The 20558-nt window shown below is 38.1% G+C and overlaps 3 protein-coding genes across 3 annotated transcripts; 1 reads left to right on the top strand and 2 right to left on the bottom strand.

Annotated features, from left to right (window-relative positions):
- Positions 1–996: 996 nt before the first annotated feature.
- znf653 (zinc finger protein 653) lies at positions 997–8476 on the bottom strand. The gene is made up of 10 exons (XM_041817338.1): positions 8134–8476; positions 7917–7963; positions 7233–7547; positions 6605–7119; positions 6345–6522; positions 5398–5482; positions 4829–4946; positions 4635–4749; positions 4452–4551; positions 997–4239 (listed from the first exon to the last, which is right to left on the bottom strand). The coding sequence occupies exons 1-10, from the start codon at positions 8427–8429 to the stop codon at positions 4062–4064; spliced, it is 1947 nt and encodes a 648-aa protein (XP_041673272.1). The 5' UTR covers positions 8430–8476; the 3' UTR covers positions 997–4061.
- A 319-nt stretch (positions 8477–8795) lies between these two features.
- Positions 8796–14227, top strand: swsap1 (SWIM-type zinc finger 7 associated protein 1). The gene is made up of 2 exons (XM_041817340.1): positions 8796–9072; positions 13351–14227. Exons 1-2 carry the CDS (start codon positions 8806–8808, stop codon positions 13912–13914), a joined length of 831 nt encoding a protein of 276 aa, XP_041673274.1. The 5' UTR covers positions 8796–8805; the 3' UTR covers positions 13915–14227.
- On the bottom strand, positions 13945–20398 carry epor (erythropoietin receptor). Its single transcript, XM_041817339.1, has 8 exons — positions 20102–20398; positions 19522–19657; positions 19030–19196; positions 17909–18060; positions 17667–17823; positions 17393–17480; positions 17208–17295; positions 13945–15931 (listed from the first exon to the last, which is right to left on the bottom strand). The coding sequence occupies exons 1-8, from the start codon at positions 20199–20201 to the stop codon at positions 15188–15190; spliced, it is 1632 nt and encodes a 543-aa protein (XP_041673273.1). The 5' UTR covers positions 20202–20398; the 3' UTR covers positions 13945–15187.
- Between the last annotated feature and the right edge of the window lie 160 nt (positions 20399–20558).

The raw sequence follows: 20558 nt of genomic DNA, 5'->3' as shown, positions 1-20558 counted from the left end.
ATAATTAAAGTGTGAATTTGTATCTTTATTTTAATGCATGCTTTCTCATCTATATAACACAGAAATGCATACAAATTTTTAGACATCATAGTGCTTCAGATATAACCTAATTATTTAATATGATGCTTATAGAAGTATCATCATAATAGTAGAAATAAAATGTTAATCTCACTGCTGTTTTTATCAGCTATATGGAGCACCATGTGTCTGTTTCAGTTCTTTTGGCTCCATTATGTATCATTCTGTTTGGCCAGTCAGAGAATAGCATGAAACTTATCAACCTCAGCATACAGCAGTCTGCTTGCACAAAACAACAGACAGACTAAGAAAAAAGCCAGGAAACTAGTGCAGAATTGTGCAGCTAAGGCAACAAACATCTCTTCATTTACTGAGACAAAAACATGTCTTAAAGAAAAGTTAATGTCAGACTTTAATCACCTAGATTGACATAAAAAGAAATATAAATTAATTACAATATTGGTCCTTGGTGTAAATCAGCTTTTCTGCTTATCCATTCATCATAATGAAATACAGGCTGGGTATGTCTTGTTAAGTTGTCAAATTGGATCATTTCAATCAACCAAAAAACAGTTTGTGCTTGTTTATCAAAATACTAAAATAATGTAGTACAATTTAGCGATTTGTCTTCACAGATACTCACTATAGCTAACTAAACAGGGTCACAGCAATATCCATTTTGAAATTATATATTCAATAAAATTTTTGTTTACATGTCTAGATTTGAAAGTACTTTCACACCAGTGGGGACGTTCTACTGCCACCTCTTTGCATAAATGGCATTTGCTTGTGTTGGGCTGAATTTTGAGCAGCCATGAGCACACAAATTGTGCTTGCACAGAGATTTTCCACATGGAAAGGTAAAATAAGTTGTTTACCTTGGTGAAACATGGGGGGGGGGGGGGGGGTGTACACTGGTGCCAACAACAATAGGGCAGCATGCTCACTTTGAGAATTACCTACATGAACAATAGAAAGGCTGTAGCTCATTCAAAACACTGCAGTCTCCTTAATGCAAATACTATGACAATGTCCAAATCCTTCCCATTATAAATCTGTTTGAGGTACGCTGGAGGGATGGTATTTTCCCTCTATTCCATTTTCGTGAAATTTCACACATTCTTTCATCTCATAAATTACCAACATTTTATGTCATGTTAAATCATATTTTACTTACAATTAAATTTCAAAACAAACTTTTCACGCTTGGCCCGAAGCAAGGTTGAATTTTATGTTTCGCCATTAGATGTCTGTCAGTCATAACATATTTTGCCCAGAAATGTATTCTTCTATTTTGGAAAAATGAACTCCCCCCGACCTTTAGGATGTTTCTTGACCAGATTTTTGAATTTCTACCTTTAGAGAGACTGACTTTAGAAAAGCATAACCGAGGCTACATTTTTAAAGACCTCTTGCTCCCTTTATTATCATGCCTGGAACATTTCCCAAGATGCCCTTAATGGACATACTGAAGTAACAACAAGGAACCTGTAGCGAAAGTAAGGTCTACAACAAATTGATATTGTTAACTGTCATTTATCTCTCTTTCCTCCATGAATGTGTTGTTGTTTTAGCAACTGCTGTTTGTTTGCCATAAATTTGATTGGATGCAGGTTCTTGTATGCACAAATGTATTGTATGAATTTATATTTACTCTTTTTATTTATATATTTATTGTATTATTATTTTTCCCCTTTTCTTCTTTATTTATTTATTTGGATTTGTTGTAAATCTATTTTGGTTATTTCAGAGGAGGTTTTGGAATAAGTGGGTGGGATTCCAGGTGGGAGTTGAGTAGTACTTTTGTATGTTTGTATATTTATGTTATATTCTGGCTGATGTACACATGATGAAAATAATAAATAAATAAAAAAAAAAAGATGTCTGTCAGTTTCAGTCACCACTACCAAGATGGAAGACTGTGTCCTCAATGGCATGAATGGTGCTCTGACTGTGGACTTGTGTTTTCCAATCAGAAATTTGCTGAATCTGAATCGTATAATATTTACAAGGGTCGACATTGCTAATGTCATAGAGAAAGAAAGGAACAGACTGAAGATTTACAGCTAAAAAGTATTGATAGTCAGATCATGTTATTGGAGCAATGGTGTTTTAAGCTCAAATGACGATGCATGGAAAAGGCCTTTTATAAAAACAATCATTATACACAAATTTATGTAGATACATTTTTGATACCAATAACAAGTAAGTAACAAATAACAAGCTCTACTAGAAAACTGACCAGCCTATCCTGCAAGTCAAGCCTTAACACAAGCATTCAGAAACCATTTAGTATATACTCAACACTTTGAAAGTGTAGTATCTGAGAGGTTAATGCATGACTGTGTATTGTGACACATATGCTTTTCATACCTTGTCTTACTGTTAATGCTCACAAACACTTTGGCCCAAAACACACCTTAAAGTGAGTTATGTAAGAGTCAAGTACATGTTGCATAAAATTAACCATTCATTTCAAACAAATGACCTTTAGAAAAGTCATACAAAAGAAATGAGTCATTTTTCATTTTTTAGTAAGTCACCAGTATACACAGGTGAAAGGAGACAGAAAAAAAGTGTGTTTGCCTAAAATTCAAACAACATAACAAAGGAAACATAAGGAATAAGAGGAACTTTCCTGAGAAGTTGTCACATTGAACTCACAGTACTGTTCATCTGGCCCTGTGAGCCAGGACCAGAAGGTGAAGACAGATGATGGGGAAATGTGACAGCAAGGCAGTTCGCCTGGCTCTACAAGAGACATGGATTTTTAAATGACTTAGATAAAGGGTTAATATTCTGTAAAAACACAATGATGTCAATTTAACATATCTAATTCAAAGTACTTTGATAGCTATTCACCCCTCACACTCAAAGTCCATCTTTTGGTATACAAATACACTACAATACACTTCATGTTAAATGGACCATAGCAGTGTTATTCACCCCATTAAATACAATGATGTGCCTTCTACATTAATACAAAACAGTTTCACTGCTTTTTAGGGAATGTTTTATCAACCATTCCCTAAAAGTAGTCAGTATTTCCAAATTTACCCTCTTTGTAATGAGTAAAAAATAATATAAACTTAATTGCTTACTACATGATAAAAGCTACTTTTTGAAAACGCAGAAGTGAATACACAGCACTGTTTTGGTACTGGAGTTTATGGGAACATTTATGACTTTTACCTTGCTCTAGTGCAAAAGCAGTTAAGGTTTCACATTCAAACAAAATAAAAAAAGGCTTTAGGAAGTGAACGTACTGATGAGTTTGCGTAAATAATTCTGTCTTTATCAAGAAGCTCAGCTTCCTTTATATAAAATTTTATGGGTCTCACAAGGTATGGCTAACATTTCTCTGTTCATCTATAGCAGCATTGTGAGTCAGCTCCCTCACAGTGGAGGAATTTTACAGAGTGGTTGCGCTATCATGAGTAGGTCTATTTGACTGCAATATCAGAAACTATGTAGTTTGAAATGATCATACCATTGACACTAGCAACCGTTCTGCTAGTTAGCTGGCCACACTATTTTTTTTTTTTATCTTAATTGGAGCATGTAAACACAGAATCAAGTCTATCCTTTCCTTTTTAGCTCTTACGATTCTGGTTGAAGGAATTAAACAGAATCCTACCACAAAGAGTATTTGTCTTAAACCAACCATACTTCTTTAACAAGTATGGAAATCTAAAGCTTTACTCCAACAGTCGTGCCTACTTATGGTTATTTGGGGGTGGGTTTCAGTAACAGCTAATTTGGACATCAGAAAAACAGTGGATTTAAATATATCTGGCAGTATCAAATATGTAAGGAAATGTTTCATGGTATTCTTTAACAGCTGATGTCCTTCACAGCTGTCAGACAGTGGCATTTTTGCCTTTAACTGTTGTGCTCCTGTTGTGTTCCCAGGTGATGTTCATATCCTCCTGAACACAGAAGGTAAGATAAACACAACAAACAAAACAATGTCTCTTCACTGGAAGTTGTCTGTTGAAAGCCAGCATGTTCTTGTTGTCTCCCACTTCCACAACCTGATTACTTCAGGTTGCCTGCTTGTCTGGGTGGCTCTTCAGCTTGTGGAACTTAACACTATCCAGCTTCTCAAACCTCTTCTCACAGAACTCACAGGTGAAGTTGTAGTGGGCCTCTGGAGTGTGTTTTTTCATGTGCCAGTTAAGAGATGCACGCTGGCGACACTGATAGCCACAGATTTCACATCTTGTGGACAAAGCCAAGGAGAGATAAGATGGATGAGCACAGAAGAAAAGAAAGGGGTGACCATTGTGTAGAGTATTATGGGACATGACATTTCAAGGAGATTAACAATGACTTCTAATTTTCAATACAACCCACCACTGTCAATAGAACTTCAGTGTCTTTTGAGCTAAAGACAGAAAAAGCTAAATCTATTTTCAGTTGTTTTTACTTACTGGAGAGGTGTTTCTCCTGTGTGAGTCCGTCTGTGAACCTCCAAGTGATTCTTACGCTTAAAAGATTTTCCACATGTTTCACAGATGAAATCTCTTACCCCTGTAAATAGACTCTGTTACATTTTTAAGTCAAGAGAAAAAAAAACTAGATTTTAGCATGAAAAGAAGTTTTGAGCACTACACCTGAGTGGATGATCATGTGACGCTGCAGGTGGTTAGATAGGTAAAACTTTTTCCCACAGCCTGGGTGGGGGCATACTTTTGTTCTTCCTTTTCTGTGAACTAGGTTCACATGATTCTGCAAAGGAGGAAAAAGATCTTCACATCTTAAACCAAGTAAAAATGAGAGATGACATATGAGACAGCTGTTGCTTTACCTGAAAGCTGCTAATGGCTACATAGACTTGACTGCAGCCCTCATAAGGACAGTGGAACATTTTGAGCATCCCATCTGCCTCAATGATGGGGCCTCGCCTGTTTCTCTTAGACCTGACACTGAAAAAAACAAACAAACAAAACCCCAGTTTAGAATCAACAGTAATGAGTAGACCTGAGAGAATCCACACTCCAGAATCTTCGTTGTCTCAAGAGCTTTATTCTGAAGGCCAAAGATTAGAGTAATAATGGAGAATAAATTGATCCAACTGGCATCAAATGAATCCCATGCAAGACAAGGACAAAAGCACAGTAGTTCATAAAATCAGTCAGTCTTAAAACTAGTATTTGGTTCACCTGCCGGCTGATTTTCTTTTTTTTTAGCTGACAAAGATTTTCTTGCACATAACATTATTGTAAAAAGTTTGGCAATTTTAAGGATTCTGAAGTGGTGCTTAACTGATAAAGGAAAATGGTCAAAGCATTGTACTGAATAACCCAATTTTACTGACAAAATTCTACGATGGGTACAGTCCTAGAATTCACCATGAGGAGAACACGGGGCACCCACCTGCTTAAACTCCGCTGCAGCTCTTTCTCACTACCCAAATCCAAAACATCAACAGCAGGCTGCAGTAGCTGTTTGTCACTCAAACCTGTGGGAGGGCAGTACCAACATGGATTACAATGTGACTCAAGCAGGTGTTGGATCAATCTATAATGCACCCTGTGAAGGTGAGGACAGAATTCTTAAAAACTGTTTTCAGACTTGACAAGTCAACATAGACACTGGAATAAGAGGCTATAACAGAGTTTAAATTGGGAGTGAGGTCTGAATTATCACCTCTGCAGAGGAAACGTCTATGATGGTTAAATCTTATTCTTCATATCTGCCATGACTTGTTCACCAAGTCCATTTCCATTGCACTCTGTCATATTTTGATCTTAACAATCCTTTTTTTTATGTTACCTCATGTAACATGTTATAGTTTTGCCACACCTGTCACATCATTGGCTTCTACCAAGTTATACTGATAAAAAAATGTCCTATTTTAATCTATTGGGTCACAAATGTGTGTATCCAACTTAAAGCACCAGAACAGTACAGATTCACAATTCTGCTCAGACCAACTTAGTTTTTTACTGTTCACTTTTTTAGACTGTTGCCTTCCAACTATTTTTTTCTGAGTAGTAGTCATATGGCTACAAAAGGCTATGCAAGCTCAAGACCATTTAGAAATACAACAGTTCATGGACTCATCTTGAAAACTCCTGAAAATTACAGTGTGTAGCATATTGCAAAGTGAACACTGGATTTATAAACTATGAAATAGGTCATCAACTAAATTGTTAACAGTGATGTATGAAATTAAAAACAAACCTTTTCTAAGCCTATAGCGCTTACACCAAAAAATTGGCCACACAACTATATTTGCAACCTAAGTTCTATTTAAAATGCAGCCTGCCTTTGCTTGGAAGAAGTGTGCAAAAAAAGTGGCTGTTTCAAATGAAGGGCACCTGTCATGAAGCCTTCATCTTCTGCTGTCCTGAGTTTTGAGTCAGGCCCACAAACTTGGTTGTAGGTGACACCTCCGATGACAGTGCAGGTGACTTCCTCCACATTTCCACCACCCACGTTGAGCTGGATGCCCTCTGAAGTCAGGGCCTCATAGCTGGGGCCAGTGATGATAATTAACTAAAAAGGGTTAAACTTTTGAGAAAATATATACAAAAAGTGGATAAATAATGACAGCTCTATAAAGTACTCCTCCACCTACCTGTGAGCCTTCTAAAGCCATCCTCTGGTCAGAAATATCGCAGTTGGTCACCATCGTCTGCAGAGTCTGCGGGTCAAACAACTCACTCTTCTCTTGTACGGGGGCAGTAGGGGGCACTGGCAGCTCTGACTGAGCAGCCAGTCCAGCTGAGTTACTAAAGCTCTCTGCAAGAACAGGGTTCTGATCTGTCTTTTTTAGCTGGTTAGTCAAAGACGACGTCACAGGTACACACTCATAATCATGCGGTATAGATCTCATCTCGTCCTCATTTCTGCCTCGTCTAAGATCCTGTGCTGCCTCAGCCTCATCCTCTGAGGATATAGGATGACTGTCTGCTGCTGGAGAGCTTTTCTCTGGTTCCATAACCATCTCCATCTCCCAGACAGACTGCCCTGTAAGTGGAACTTCTTTGGAGGAAGCTCCTACACTGGGAAGATGGTTAAAATTTGCAGTCCGTTCTGTCGGGCTTGTGTTGGCAAGTTGTAATTCAGAATCATCCATATTTTTTTCTGCATCTATAGAAAAAAAGTAATAAAAATGGATTGATCACCAAGATGTTGAAGAAACAATAAATAAAAGTTTAACAACTCTCACTGAGTCAAATATCAGAGGGTATTTTATTTTTTACCTTTAAACTGACTGTGAGCCTCCTTTTTTTTCTTTCTGCTCACTAACCCCTTTGGCATAGGCCCATCTGTTACTTTGCCTTCCTCATCACCATCCCAACTCACTTCCAATTCATGTAGATAATCACTTCTCTCCCTTGTTGGAGATGAAAGGTACTGCACAAAAGAGTGGTTAGAGTCACACTGCCAAACAGCAGTAGTGGAGGAGTTGTGTTGGGGGTCCAGGGCTCTCAATTGAGGCTCAAGAGGGCAAGAGCTGGAGTGCTCCTGGTACCAACACACCAGGCTGTGCAGGCTGGACACACACCCTTTCTTGTCTGGAAAACAACAACAGTCAAATAAGTGTGATTAAAATATGGATTAATCATTTATATCCAAAAGACTTTTTGAAATCTTCATTTATTAAAGCCCATAAATCAGATCTGGATCTTTCTCAATCCCCTGTGGATCTGTCTGGATCTGCACTTGAAAAACCAAACAAAAAGTGGCAGGAAGTTTTAGCATTCTCAAATCAATTAATCAAAGAGCAGCAAAGACGGTTTCGGGCTCAGCGGATGCAATGTTGGTTTAATTAATTTGACCAGTCAAATAAAAACAATTTAAAATTTACTCTACCTGTCCCACACCTCCAAATAAAGTACATATGGGACTGATTTAAGAAATATTTCATATATCAATAATCTTACCTTCTTTCTTGTGCTGTTTTTGTGAAACCCTTGTACCTATCTTCTTCCTGTATGTAAAACACAACATCTGGAGAATGACTGATCATACAGCTGAATAGAACATACACTAGGTCAAACAGCAGATAAAAGTATCTGACAGATCACAGTCTAATTGATGTAAAGAAGAAAAAAAAAGAAAGAAAAAGAAAGAAAGAAAGATGGCATTGACTGGGCTTACCCACAGTTTTCCTGCTGGTATTTTTCTCCGTACGTGGAATTAAGCAGGATCAGATACTCTGCCAGTCCAGCATCACTGAGACCGGTTCGCCTCCGGAGCTCACTCCACAGCTTGTGTGACTCTCCAAGGTACACCCGCCTCACGTCGTACTTCTTACGGGATTCTAGCCGTCTTTTAGCTCGGTCGGAGTCTGGTAGCCTGGGTCGTCCTCTGCAACGCCTCAGTAAACATTTCCCGTGATCCCCCGCTTGGTTGGAGCCCACGGTAACTTCTAACTCTGCCAGGCTATTCGCCATCTTCGCCTAGACAGCTGATGTTGTGGTTACACTGAATCCCGGAAGTCGTCCGAGCTATCAGGAAGTATAAATAGCGACAGTGGCATCTTTCTGTTTGCTGGAATAATCAGCACACGGTGAAAAAAAAAAAGACAGCAAAACTAGTGCTGACCACGTCGTTTTTTGCATCGGAATGCGCTTGTCTAATATTGAGAGAGACCATGGGCTTACGAAGTGCTGAAGCGGAACGGTCTTCGCATGGAGTCTGTTTATTGCGGACCGATGCAGCATGAACACCTCTTAGCGACATGAAAACGGACGCGGGTATCTTCTCTACATTAACTCCACTGGGAGACGATATTCGTAGAGAAAAGTGTATAGTTTGATAGTATTAGTCATGGCGGATATTTTAACACTTGTCTTTAGGACTTTAATGTCAAAAACAAATTTAAAAAATGACTGCCAAATTACGCCTCCGTCGCCCGAAAGTTGTGGCACGCTGGTGCTGGGAGACAACAGCATTAGCCGCTCTTTGCTCCTCCTCGCGGCTGTTACAGCTGCCGAGACGGGGATGAACGTGATATTTTTCACTAGCACGCAAATTCAGAGTCTTCCACTGTCTCTGCAGAAATGTATTCCAAGCTTGAGGCCGGAAATTCTGAAGGTACAGGTCATTTTATTCATGAAGTTACTCATTGATAGTGGGTGTTAAGGTGAATGTTGTATGTTTTTTTTCTGATTATACAATGTTACAGACCGATATACTATTTTAGACCAGCGCTTGGGTTCTGGTGTCATACAAAGTAACTGGTGACAAATTAACTGGTGACAGTCGGAGCCTATGGTCGGAGCAGATCTTCGGAGGGCGTGACTTCCAACGATTCTTGTTTACCTTCTAAATGGCATTTAGATGCAGTAACACCGCTTGCTCCTCCAATGTAAGACTTTATTGTTGTCCGTAGACGCATTTAAGTCGTGAGGAAGGTGTTTGTGTAGTCCCGAACTTAGTTTTAAGCCGTAGAAATGGGAAAGAAAATACAGGTGACTCTTGTAATAAATCTTTAATAACTCCAATATTATACATTTTAGAGACATGAAACTTACATCACACATCAACCATGACCTCTACTTTATACTACAAGTTCTACGTCGGCAAAAAGTGTTTACTGTAATTTTTATGAATTTTATATATGAAATTATGCAATTATTCTTTAATAACTCCAATATTATACATTTAAGTCTCATGAAACTTACATCACACATCAACCATGTCCTCTACTTTACAGTACAAGACTTGTTTTGTTCAAGATTTTGTATATATTGAATTACAAAATAAATCTTTAATAACTCCAATATTATAAATTTTAGTGACATGAAACTTACATCACACATCAATCATGTCCTGGACTTTCTACTACAAGGCTTATTTTGGCAAAAAGGTGTTTACTGTAATTTTTATGATTTTTTTATATATTAAGTTAGGAATCAACCATGTCCTCTACTTTATACTATAAAGTAGAAGAGATGATTGATCTGTGATGTAAGTTTCATGCAACTAAAATGTATAATAATGGAGTTATTAAAGATTATGGCTTGATTTGATATATAAAAAATCATAAAAATTACAGTAAACACGTTTTTGCCAAAATAAGTCTTGTAGTATCAAGCCCAGGACATGGCTGATGTATGATGTAAGTTTTATGTCACTAAAATGTATAATAATGGAGTTATTAAAGATTTATTACTAAATTTATTTTAAGAAAATTATAACAATTACAGTAAACACTTTTTTTTTTTACCAACATAAGTCTTGCAGTATAAAGTAGAAGAGATGATTGATGTGTGATGTAAGTTTCATGTCACTTAAATGTATAATATTTGAGTTATTAAAGATGATTGCTTATTTTCATATATAGAAATTCATGAAAATTACAGTAAACACTTTTCTGCCAAAATAAGTCTAGTAGTTTTGAAGTTCAGGACATGATTGATGTGTGATGTAAGTTTCATGTCACTAAAATGTATAATATTGGAGTTGTTAAAGATAATTACCTAATTTAATATAACAAAATTCATAAAAATTACAGTTAACACTTTTTTTTTGCCAAAATAAGCCTTGTAGTATAAAGTAGAGGTCATGACTGATGTTTGTTGTCAGTTTAAAGTCACTACAATGTACAGTATCAGAGTTATTGAATACTTTTCATTCCCATATGGCAATTTGTAGACGGTCCCGTCGCCTCCAATCCACCGCCGGTTGCGCAAAGAGAACAATTCAATCTGTCAAGCCCCATGGACGGTTCGTTTTGAGAAAAATTGTGTTGTAGCTCACAGTCCACTGTACGTGATTGAAAAAAAGGTCTAAGTTTTTTGTAAATGTGATGATCCTCTACTGAGTTATTAAAGCGGCAAGTCTGAATCTGTGAATATCTTTCTATCTTTACCTAAGTTGGAAACGAGCTGGGTCAGGAGGTGTGCTCACTCTGAAAATTGCAGGGAAAAAAAAAGATCAAACACAAGTAAAGTACATGTCCCTCATACTAACAGTCTCAGACAGAGTCAGTACACATTTCAAAATGTTTACAGAATCATTATGAATACTTTAGATATCGGTACTAGGACTTAAATTTATGACAGGAGTGAAACATTAGGTCACAAGTTAATCTGACCACCACAGCTGATGGTGGTCCCAACGAGGCCCTCTGGGATTAATAGGAGATAAATTACATTATGGAAAGTACTCCTGATGACTTACAGAAAGGTGCTCTTTTAAACTGCAGTGTTTTTAATGCCTCTACAATAAAAGACATTTTGATAGCATGGGCAAGTACCATTTTCAGTTGTTTTTTTCTCCGGGTTGAGGAATTGGATATATTTAACATGTGTTGCCATCATCTGAACAGATTATATTATTAATTTTCCTGTAGCCTCATACTGCTCAAACTAAACCCATGTAAAGTGTTAGTATGTAGACTGAATATGTTTAAATTTTTTTGTTTTGTTTTGGGGTTTTTTTGTATTTAAACACGAGAGTGCACAGACTATCACGAGCTAACAAGCAGGGACGTAGATAGGGATTTTGGGCCCCCTTAACCGACTTTATCCAAGCAACAGATGTTGCTTAATTTATACAAATATCTGCATTTAAAATTCTTTTTAACCATAATTTCTGGATTTAAGAGCAAGATTTTTACAATGGTTAAGTCAAATTTACTTGCATTATTTTGCAGCGCTGGACCACACCATTTTGACATTTTTTGAAGGAGGAGCAACCCCCCCCCCCCCCCCTTTTTATTTCAATCTATTCGATACAAATTTCTGCCTATTGACCAATTCATTTTATTAATTTAGATTCAATAATGTCAGTAATTACTATAAGAAAAAATAAATAAAAACACACTTTTCATTACAGGCTCCCCAAGGGCCCCTCCCTACTGTGGTTCTGGATAATTAGTACCCTTTTCCCCCCTGTGCTACGCCTATGCCTACAAGGCTGTCACAAGTTAACACAGTGAGCACGTCTTTCTACTTTACTTACTAGTCTTTTTCAAACGCATCCCTCAGACGGGATGTACCCATTCCAGACTGTGTGCAAGAATAAACATTCCCAAATCCATCAGATTCATAACCACAATTATACGTGACAACAAATACTCCTCCGTTTGCTTTGTTTTGAAGAGGCACCTGCACAGTCACCTGTATTTTCTTTCCCATTTCTACAGCTTAAAACTTAGTTTGTGACTACACAAACACCTCGCTCATGACCTTAATGCCTCTACGGACAACAGTAAAGTCTTACATTGGAGCAGCAAGTGGTGTTACTGCATTTTAATGCCATTTAGAAGGTAAACAAGAATCGTTGGAAGCCATGCCCCCCGAAGATCTGCTCCAACTCTCACCAGTTAATACAGCACACCAGGAATGTGATAAATATCTCCATCTGGTGTTTCTTCTCCTTCAGCATTTCATTAATGATCATGGTTGTGTCAGCTCCTTAGACACTTGTTACACTTTCAAGTTGTATTGTAAATACTTTTTATCAAAGACTACTTGTGGGTGTGACTGCTTCTTTTGATTGAAAATTGATTAAAGAAAAACTGTTTTGTTTTCCATCAATTATTCATAATTCACATCCTTCCTGTCCTTTTTATTTTTCAAAATCAGCTATGTGATTGGGTTTATTTAAATAGTTCCTCCTCCTCTTGGAATGTTACTGGAACATTTTTTGCATACTGCATGGGGCTTCCTGAAAGGACTGCCATTTTCTCCTTCTCTCAAATTTGACCATTAAAACAGTCTGTCCAGTAGGTAGTCACCTTCTGCCCGATAGAAAACTCTTCTTTGAGTCATCAGTGAGGTTTACTAGCTAGCTTGCATTGAAATTAGTACAACACCACAGATAGTTGTCAGCTACTGACATTGTTGAATGCCACATTATTCGCCATTGGACCACTGTCAGTCAACAGGGCTAACAGCTAGTACCAATCTTTAGTCTTATGCACCCATGCATTCCTGTACTAATCATTGATATACCTGAACAATTCATGACCAGTCCATCCAAAGTGATTTCATTAAGTACACTTTATATTTATGTATTTCAAGTTGATAGCAGTAGAATGGTCTGTTTTAAGCCTTAGTGGATGCACTAACAGGATACAGAAAATTGATTAGCAAATATTTTGCTTATTTATTCATACTTGTCAGCTGTTTTTTTTTAATAAGAAAAACATTTTGAGACTCCACTCATAGTACAGTGTTTTCTTTGTAATTTATTTTAGCACATGGAATTTGTCTGATATATAGAAATTGTTGAATCGAACAGGGCACTTATTGATGTAACACTTGGCCCTGAAAAAGTGTGATGACCATTATTTGTTATTTATTTGGACTTAAACTGAATCTAAATGTTTAAACAAGTCATTTTCTCCTTTTTCCCTTCAAGAAAATCAAGTTTTGCTATCCCTGCAGGATGGAGGAGCTGCTTCAGCAGGTAGCTAGCCTTCATGAGTTCATGTCTGTCGCACCTCCCTCATTAATCATAGTTGATAGACTGGAGGGCTACCTGTGCAGCCCAGTAGGTGGCATCACCAGTGGATTTTACCCTGGAGAGCAGTCCTGTGCTGCACACCTTGCTGCACTGCTATGTGACAGTGCTGCCTTCCTCACACGACTACTGAAACAACGTTCCTCTTGTGCGGCCCCCTGCAGCTTCATCGCCTCCTTCCAGTCGAAAGTAGACACCGGGCAAGCAGGTGGGGAGGCCTCTGCCATAGATCCAATTCTTGATGTTCTTGATCGCTATTTTCAAGTTCGCTGTACTCTGGATCAAGACAAAAGTTATGAAGCTGTGGCAGCTGGGTTACAGGAGGTGTGGCACATTTTTGTCTCTGGGACAGGCACCGCACAATCCTGTTGTATGAAAGACAATAAGGGCAGGCTAAACATAGACCAAGAGTGGCAGCTGTTAATTTTTCCTGACAGTCAGATGGAGTTTAAATTGGTTTAAAAATGTTTACTCCAGAGAATCATGGAGTCATGGAGTGGTTTTTGAAGATCAGTTGCTTCACCTGCAGACTAGTTTTGTTCACAGAAATTGCTTTTTTGGCATTGCTCAGCTTTTAATTGAAGGTCTTGGGTGTTTCTGGAGACGATAAGTTAAGCTACAGTGTAATTGTACAGTTTAATAGTACCTGCCGCACTGCCTTAAAAGTTAAGCATTGTTCCTGATTTCAATTGTAAATCTTTGCCCTTCTTCTACCTGACATGACTGCGCTGGCAAATTGGCAAGTTAACATGATTAAAGTCAGTCTTCACTTACACTTGTTGTGTTTACACTGATTAAATATGTTGTTATGCTGCCCATGCTTTTAAAGACAACAGGACCAGTATTTTTACATGTACACGATTTAATAAGTTGAAATGTTCAGTGTCTTAAATCTATGTTTAAAAAATTATTAAACAATAAAACAATAGAATATTTTTCTGTTTTGCTTATGTTGTAACAATTTAAGGGGTCCTAGCCTTCAGGTGGGAAACTACTAATAAAGCAAGTGAGACATCAATGGTTGATATCACTGAAAGTATTTTACAAAAACAAAAATACACTAAAAAAATCAGTGCAGAAAAAATATTTGACTCTGAGAAACCAAGAGCACTAAATAAAATATATCTTGAAAGCAAACCCCAGAGGAATAAAAGAGATATTTAACATAAGTATTCTCTCAAAACATATGCTGTGATGAGGACACAATGATGTGACCCATAAAAAAGTATGTAATTAGGAAAAAAATATTCCAAACACATTTTTAAAAAAATTTTTAGCCATGCAGAAATGTGTAAGCCAATTGTTTTGAGATTCAAACCTTGTGTTTTTTCTGTATAATTATGCTCAACCCCTCACCCCTCTCCCCTAGTGATGAAGTTACATATTAGACTGATAATCTTTGGGCTTAATTATTTATGTGACTTTAATGTTGGGAAAAGCTTACATCACGCAAATGGTGTACCTTAATTTATTATCTTACCATTCTGAAGTGTAGCTATAGCTATCAGGCTACAGCAAACAGGTAACACTTAGGGACGGGGTTGTTGCTAGTTTTCTCTATTCTTTACATGTTAAAGTATCACCAGCCCTATCCTTAAAGTCTGCTCCTGATTTCTTAGAACACCTTTCTTAACAGTTGATGAGGGTTTACATAACTTAGGGTTAAATTCAAATGTCTTCACAGAGCCTGTTTGAAGCTGTAGTCCATGTTGAAACTTTCCATCTTTGCATCATCTTAGCCATCATCATCATTGACAGGATGCTGCCTTGACAGGAATGGTCTCCGATGAGCAGGAACATCATTCTTATATTCATTGGTGTAGATAACCATTTTTCCAATGTCATCTGTTCTACTCATGGGACTGTAATCCATAGAGACTCCAGAATCTGCAACTGCCATGTAGATGTATCCGGGACCTCTGGGCTTCCAGGCGTGGTTTGGATACTCAAGGCTAGACTGCGATGATAGTCTGCCTGACCCAGAGCTATGCTGAACAGATCCCAGGTCAGAATGGGATTCACCTAGCACTGTCTTTTTTGAAGCAAAAAGCACCTCAAGGGGGGAGGCCTCTTCAAGAATGTCATCCAGGTGTTCATCATTGATGCAGTTGTTGGTGCTCAGGGTGACATAAGCATCTCGAGATTCCAGCAGAGAGGACTGGGAACTAGGAATTGTGTCATGTTGGAGAGCCCGTAAACAGTCCATTAGCCAGTGGTCATGGGGTGTGACTCTCCATCCCTCTGATGAAGCTGAATCCCCCCTTTGCAATGGCACTCTCCTCTCCAGCCCTTTCTTTGCATCCCTTTCATCCTGTCCGCCTGTAGTTAAAGCTCTAGAGGCCTTGGGTGGCAGAGGTGGGGAAGGCCGTGAGGGGCACAGGCTTAGCTCTGAGAGAACTTCCAGGAGAGAAGGGCATTCTTCTGAGTTTAGAAAACCTTGAGTCAGCCTTAACCCTCCATTGAACTGGCCCAGCCACTCCTTGAAAAACAAAACAAAAAGAAAACCACAAATGAAAAAAAGAGATTGTCCTTAATTTATAATGAACACAATATTCTCATTGTTTCCACTTTCCCAGTGATGCCCTGATGTTCACACTTCTAAATTGAGTGTAAGGGTCTCTATAACTTGCAATAAATAACTTATCTTGAACAAGTTCATAACTTTTACTCAGTGCTAGGATAAATCAGTTGTCCATTATTTCAGGAATTCTTAGCAAATTTTAGAACCAAACAGGCTTAATAGTGTACAACAGAGCAAATTATTAACAACTTAAAGTCAGTATGTTAGCAATAGCATGTGGTTTGTTAATGAAAGTCTTGCAAATCAAGGTTCATGGTTCACTTTATTATCCCTGTGAAGGGCCATTTGTTTTGCAGCCAGCAGTCAAGACATACATCCAGATCAATCATAAAAGCAGCATAAATGACACAAAAAAATAGAAGCTCAAGAGACAGTGTGCAATACAACAACAACACAAAATAAGAAGTAACACGGGCTTCAGGTAACCATTTAGAAAGCCGATGGCAGCAGGGACTAAAGAGTTATATGGAAATTTTGTCCTGCATGCTGGCAGGCTAAATCTGCGACCAGATGGTAGCAGCTTAAACTCAGAAAATAATGGCTGGCTGTGATCAGCCAGGATAGACTGGACCTTTTTGAGAGTCCTAACTTTGAACAACTGAGTTAGGTCAGTAAGGGTCGAACCTGAAATTTTACTAAAGATTCTTAAAATGCCCCACATTCAAGTACAAACGATGTGCTTTTTTACAGACAGCATCAACCTGGGATTCAAAAGTTAGTTTGTTGTCGACGACAGTGCCCAAATATGTATAACTCTGTACCACCTCAACAGCCTGATTATTGATTAAAACAGGAGGGGTAACAGTTGAACTTTTCCTAAAATCAATTGTCATGTCTTTTGTTTTGGACACATTAATTTCAAGGGAGGAGGACGTACACCAGTCAACAAAATCAGACACAACAGGACCGGGGTCAGGATCAGCAGTACTGAGAAGGGACACAATAACAGAATTGTCAGCCAACTTAATGATCTGACAGTTGTCATAATGGCTCTGACAGTGTACGAAACAAATAAAATAGGTGAGAGAATGCACCCTTGAGGTGATCCAGTGGAGGACAAAAGAGCATCTGAGAAGATGCCATTCCCCCTTACACACTGAGATCTACAAGTTAAAAGATCAGTCAAAAAAAACAAAAAGAATCCTCTTGTTTTGTGCTGTTATCTTATGCTTACCTCAAAGTTCCCACCATAGACAGTGAAAAGGCCTTGGAATTTGCCATCAGGAGTTGGGATATTTGGCCAAATCTTTTTTACAAGAAATCTGAAGCGACACAAATACATAAAAATGATATCTCTGTCTTGTTCATTTATTATCACTTAAACATTGAACAATTGCTATGTTTTCCTGGTTCACTTACTTGCGATGGTACAGAAGCATTGTGAGAGACAGGACAATGAGGATGAAAGAGATGATAAGAGTCAGGGAAACAATGAGCAGGTCAAGTTCTGAAAGAGACAAATCATTATCACAAAATTACTATTGGAAAATGAGCAAAAGCAATTAAACCAACTTAGTATGGAAAATATTTTTCTGCAAAATTTCCTTCTACGTCTCTTGGAAAACACACCTTTGTTGCTGGGACTTTAGATATCTTTTTGATATTTGAATTCAATACCTGAATTAGTACCCACCTGCAGGCGGTGTTTCCATGTACACAGGATCACTCCAGGCACTCCAATAGCCGTTATAACTTATCCCATCGAGCTTTACACGGACTCGCACTTTGTAATTTGTACCTGGCTGCAAGCCTCTCAGGATCATTTTTGAGTTTGCTTTTGCTACCTCTACCTGCATAACAGAATAAATGTATCAATACAGGGCATTTGGGGCAACAATAAATCAACAATGATCGGATCATTCAATCAGCCCATACCTGCCACTTGAAGCTGTCAGATGTAGAATAGCTAACCTCGTACATCATACTGTCATCCATGTATTTAAGAGGGGGAGGCACCCAGCTAACATTTAGCTGGCCTTGCTGACCCAAACGGCTTACTGTCACATTAGCTGGAGGGTCCAGAAGAACTGCCATATAAACAGACATGTTAGAGCTTGTTCGGGAGGAATTTGAAAGGAGTCTGAGAAATATTTTGCTTTTCAAAAGTTTGTAACACCTAGGAACAGATTGAGTAACTTCAAGTAACCTTATATGTTCTAAAAGTGATTATAGCATTATTTCAATCTTTCAGTGCTATTTCTTTCACCACCTAGATGCAATTAAATCCAAGCTGTGTTGGCACCCATGCACTACAAATGTCAAATGTTTTTGGCTTTGTGTACCATGGATGTATTTTTAGCTGCTTGTTGTCCAAGTATGTCCACTTGATTCTCTAGATAGGTGTTCATTGTAAGTCTCAGCTAAATCTGCTGTGAGGCAGCTAGTGTTCATAAATATATCCTTCTGAAATAGTTAATCTTTATCACACAAAAAACACCTATGTGAAAGTATTATGCTGTTTAATGAAAAGAGTTAAATGAAATACATTAAATGCTTGTCTTCACTTACCTTTGCACATTTAAACCTATACCTACAAGTGATGTATGTTTACATTCTAGTTTATACTTAAAGTAATAGATCTGGTGTTTATAGATTCTAATTGTAATTTTATGTTTGCTTTTGATTTACTCATTTGACACTTTATTTGCAATTCTAAGCTAAATGACAGCATGTGCATATGTTTATACTTACTTTTTCTGTCAAACTTTTTAGTTTTTTTTTATTTAGGATGTTCTATCTATTGAGAAACCAACAGTTGAACTGTAGATTAAAGTGACATTTCTTTGCTTACATCAGTTCTCGTATAACAAGCATTATTGTTCCTAGTTGTTAAAATGCTAAACATTATATTAATAGCAGTTTAAAGTGTCATTATTTGGAACAGTAGAGGCAATAAAAATAAATGCAAAATCTCACTGTAAAAAGTATTAATATCAATCCTCTGCTTGACTCTAGTGTGACTTTGTATCTACACAGTATGAAGGAAAATAACTTACAGACAAGCTCAACAAGGAGGCTGCGGTTGTGGATCAGTGTTCCCTCTCGATGAACTTGTATGTCCATTTGGACAAACATCTGGGTTCGATTCAGATGGCACATGAACAGCGTCTTCCCGCCCGCAGCATGCAGGGCTCTCAGTGGGCACCTGTTACTGTTTTCTTTTCTGCTCAGGGCAGAGAAAAACAGACATATGTAAAGATTAAAGAAAAAGGACAACTTTTCTTGAATTATTGGACTGAGACCTGTTGTTTAGCACTTTCAAAATTAGCATAGACTGTTTAATTTAATTCATTTGCCATTTAAGTAATTAATAGACAAATATTTAGCGCTAGTTATGGTGGCTACATTTGCATCCAATTCATTACAACAGTCTAAAGGATGAAAGGAACTAATGACAAGTACACAAATACAACCTAAAAACTACAGGTATTTTATACTTTTAGCCTCCACATTTCTCCAAGACTATTTTCGATAGTTAAGTGACTTACTGGTAGGTGTATGTGAAAGTGTACTGATCCACAGATCCGGCCCTCTCCTCGTCTTCCTCCCAGAAGCAGATGAAGTCTTTCCTGCCCTCAGCAAAGCACTTGGGGTTCTCTGGCACCTCTTTCAGCATTATAGACACTAAAAGGGCGGTAAGGGGGCAGATTTTAAGTTATGAACATTCCAAAGCTTTCTCACTTGCTTTTGTTTTCTTAAATGTGAACATCAGTCACAATTATTTAAATACTTTTTTCATGTTCAAAATAAACCATCACCACTACTACTACTGGGGATTAGTTTATTAGTTTATTTATTTGCACATGATAAAACAAATAAGAACAATTACAAAATAACTAAAGAAAGCATCGTGCAGGGGAGGGTTAGAAAGAAACTTCCCCCTGATATAACAATAGTTAGTCTAAGCAGCAAGGCACTAATGGAATTAGTTAGGTGAGCCAACAAAGAGGGAGTTCTGATGGGTTTTTTTTTTAATAATACCTACTGTTTCTACATATTTTACTCTCTAACTTTCCCTTGTTGCCAATACAGGTGAGCCAGGAGCGAGGTCGGCAGAGTTCATCCTACCTTTCTTTTCGAAATGTCGTGCGCCCTGGACAGTGCTCGCTGTTACGATGGCGCAGGACATCACGTAAAGTGTCCAAAGCCGGGCCAGGCGGTTGTTCATCGTCCTTTCTGTCTTCTCTGTAAACAGGAACACTCCTGCTTTCTGTTGTCTGTCTGCATAACTGGAGGACAAACACGCAACAAATGCTTCTGAAGCAGCTTGCGCTGGGCTTGTTATTTTTTAGATATCATGGATAGCGCCACGCGGTTACGTGCCTGCACGAGAGTGATAAGGTGTGCAGAGGCGAGCTGTTTACTTTTTACCAAAGTAAGTGAAAGAGAGGTGGGGCAATAGGAGCCTTACGAAACGTTTTACACTCCCCTGATGGGCGGGAATCGAGAGCTCATTGATGTTTAAGGCATGGACCCAAAGCGCATGGACGTGGTGGGCTGCCTGCTTACGAGGCAGACGAAAAGA

The sequence above is a fragment of the Cheilinus undulatus genome, linkage group 21 (genome assembly GCF_018320785.1).
Source record: "Cheilinus undulatus linkage group 21, ASM1832078v1, whole genome shotgun sequence".
Lineage (NCBI taxonomy): Eukaryota > Metazoa > Chordata > Actinopteri > Labriformes > Labridae > Cheilinus > Cheilinus undulatus.
The sequence above is the reverse complement of the archived record's forward strand: the minus strand, read 5'-3'. Positions and strand labels throughout refer to the sequence as shown.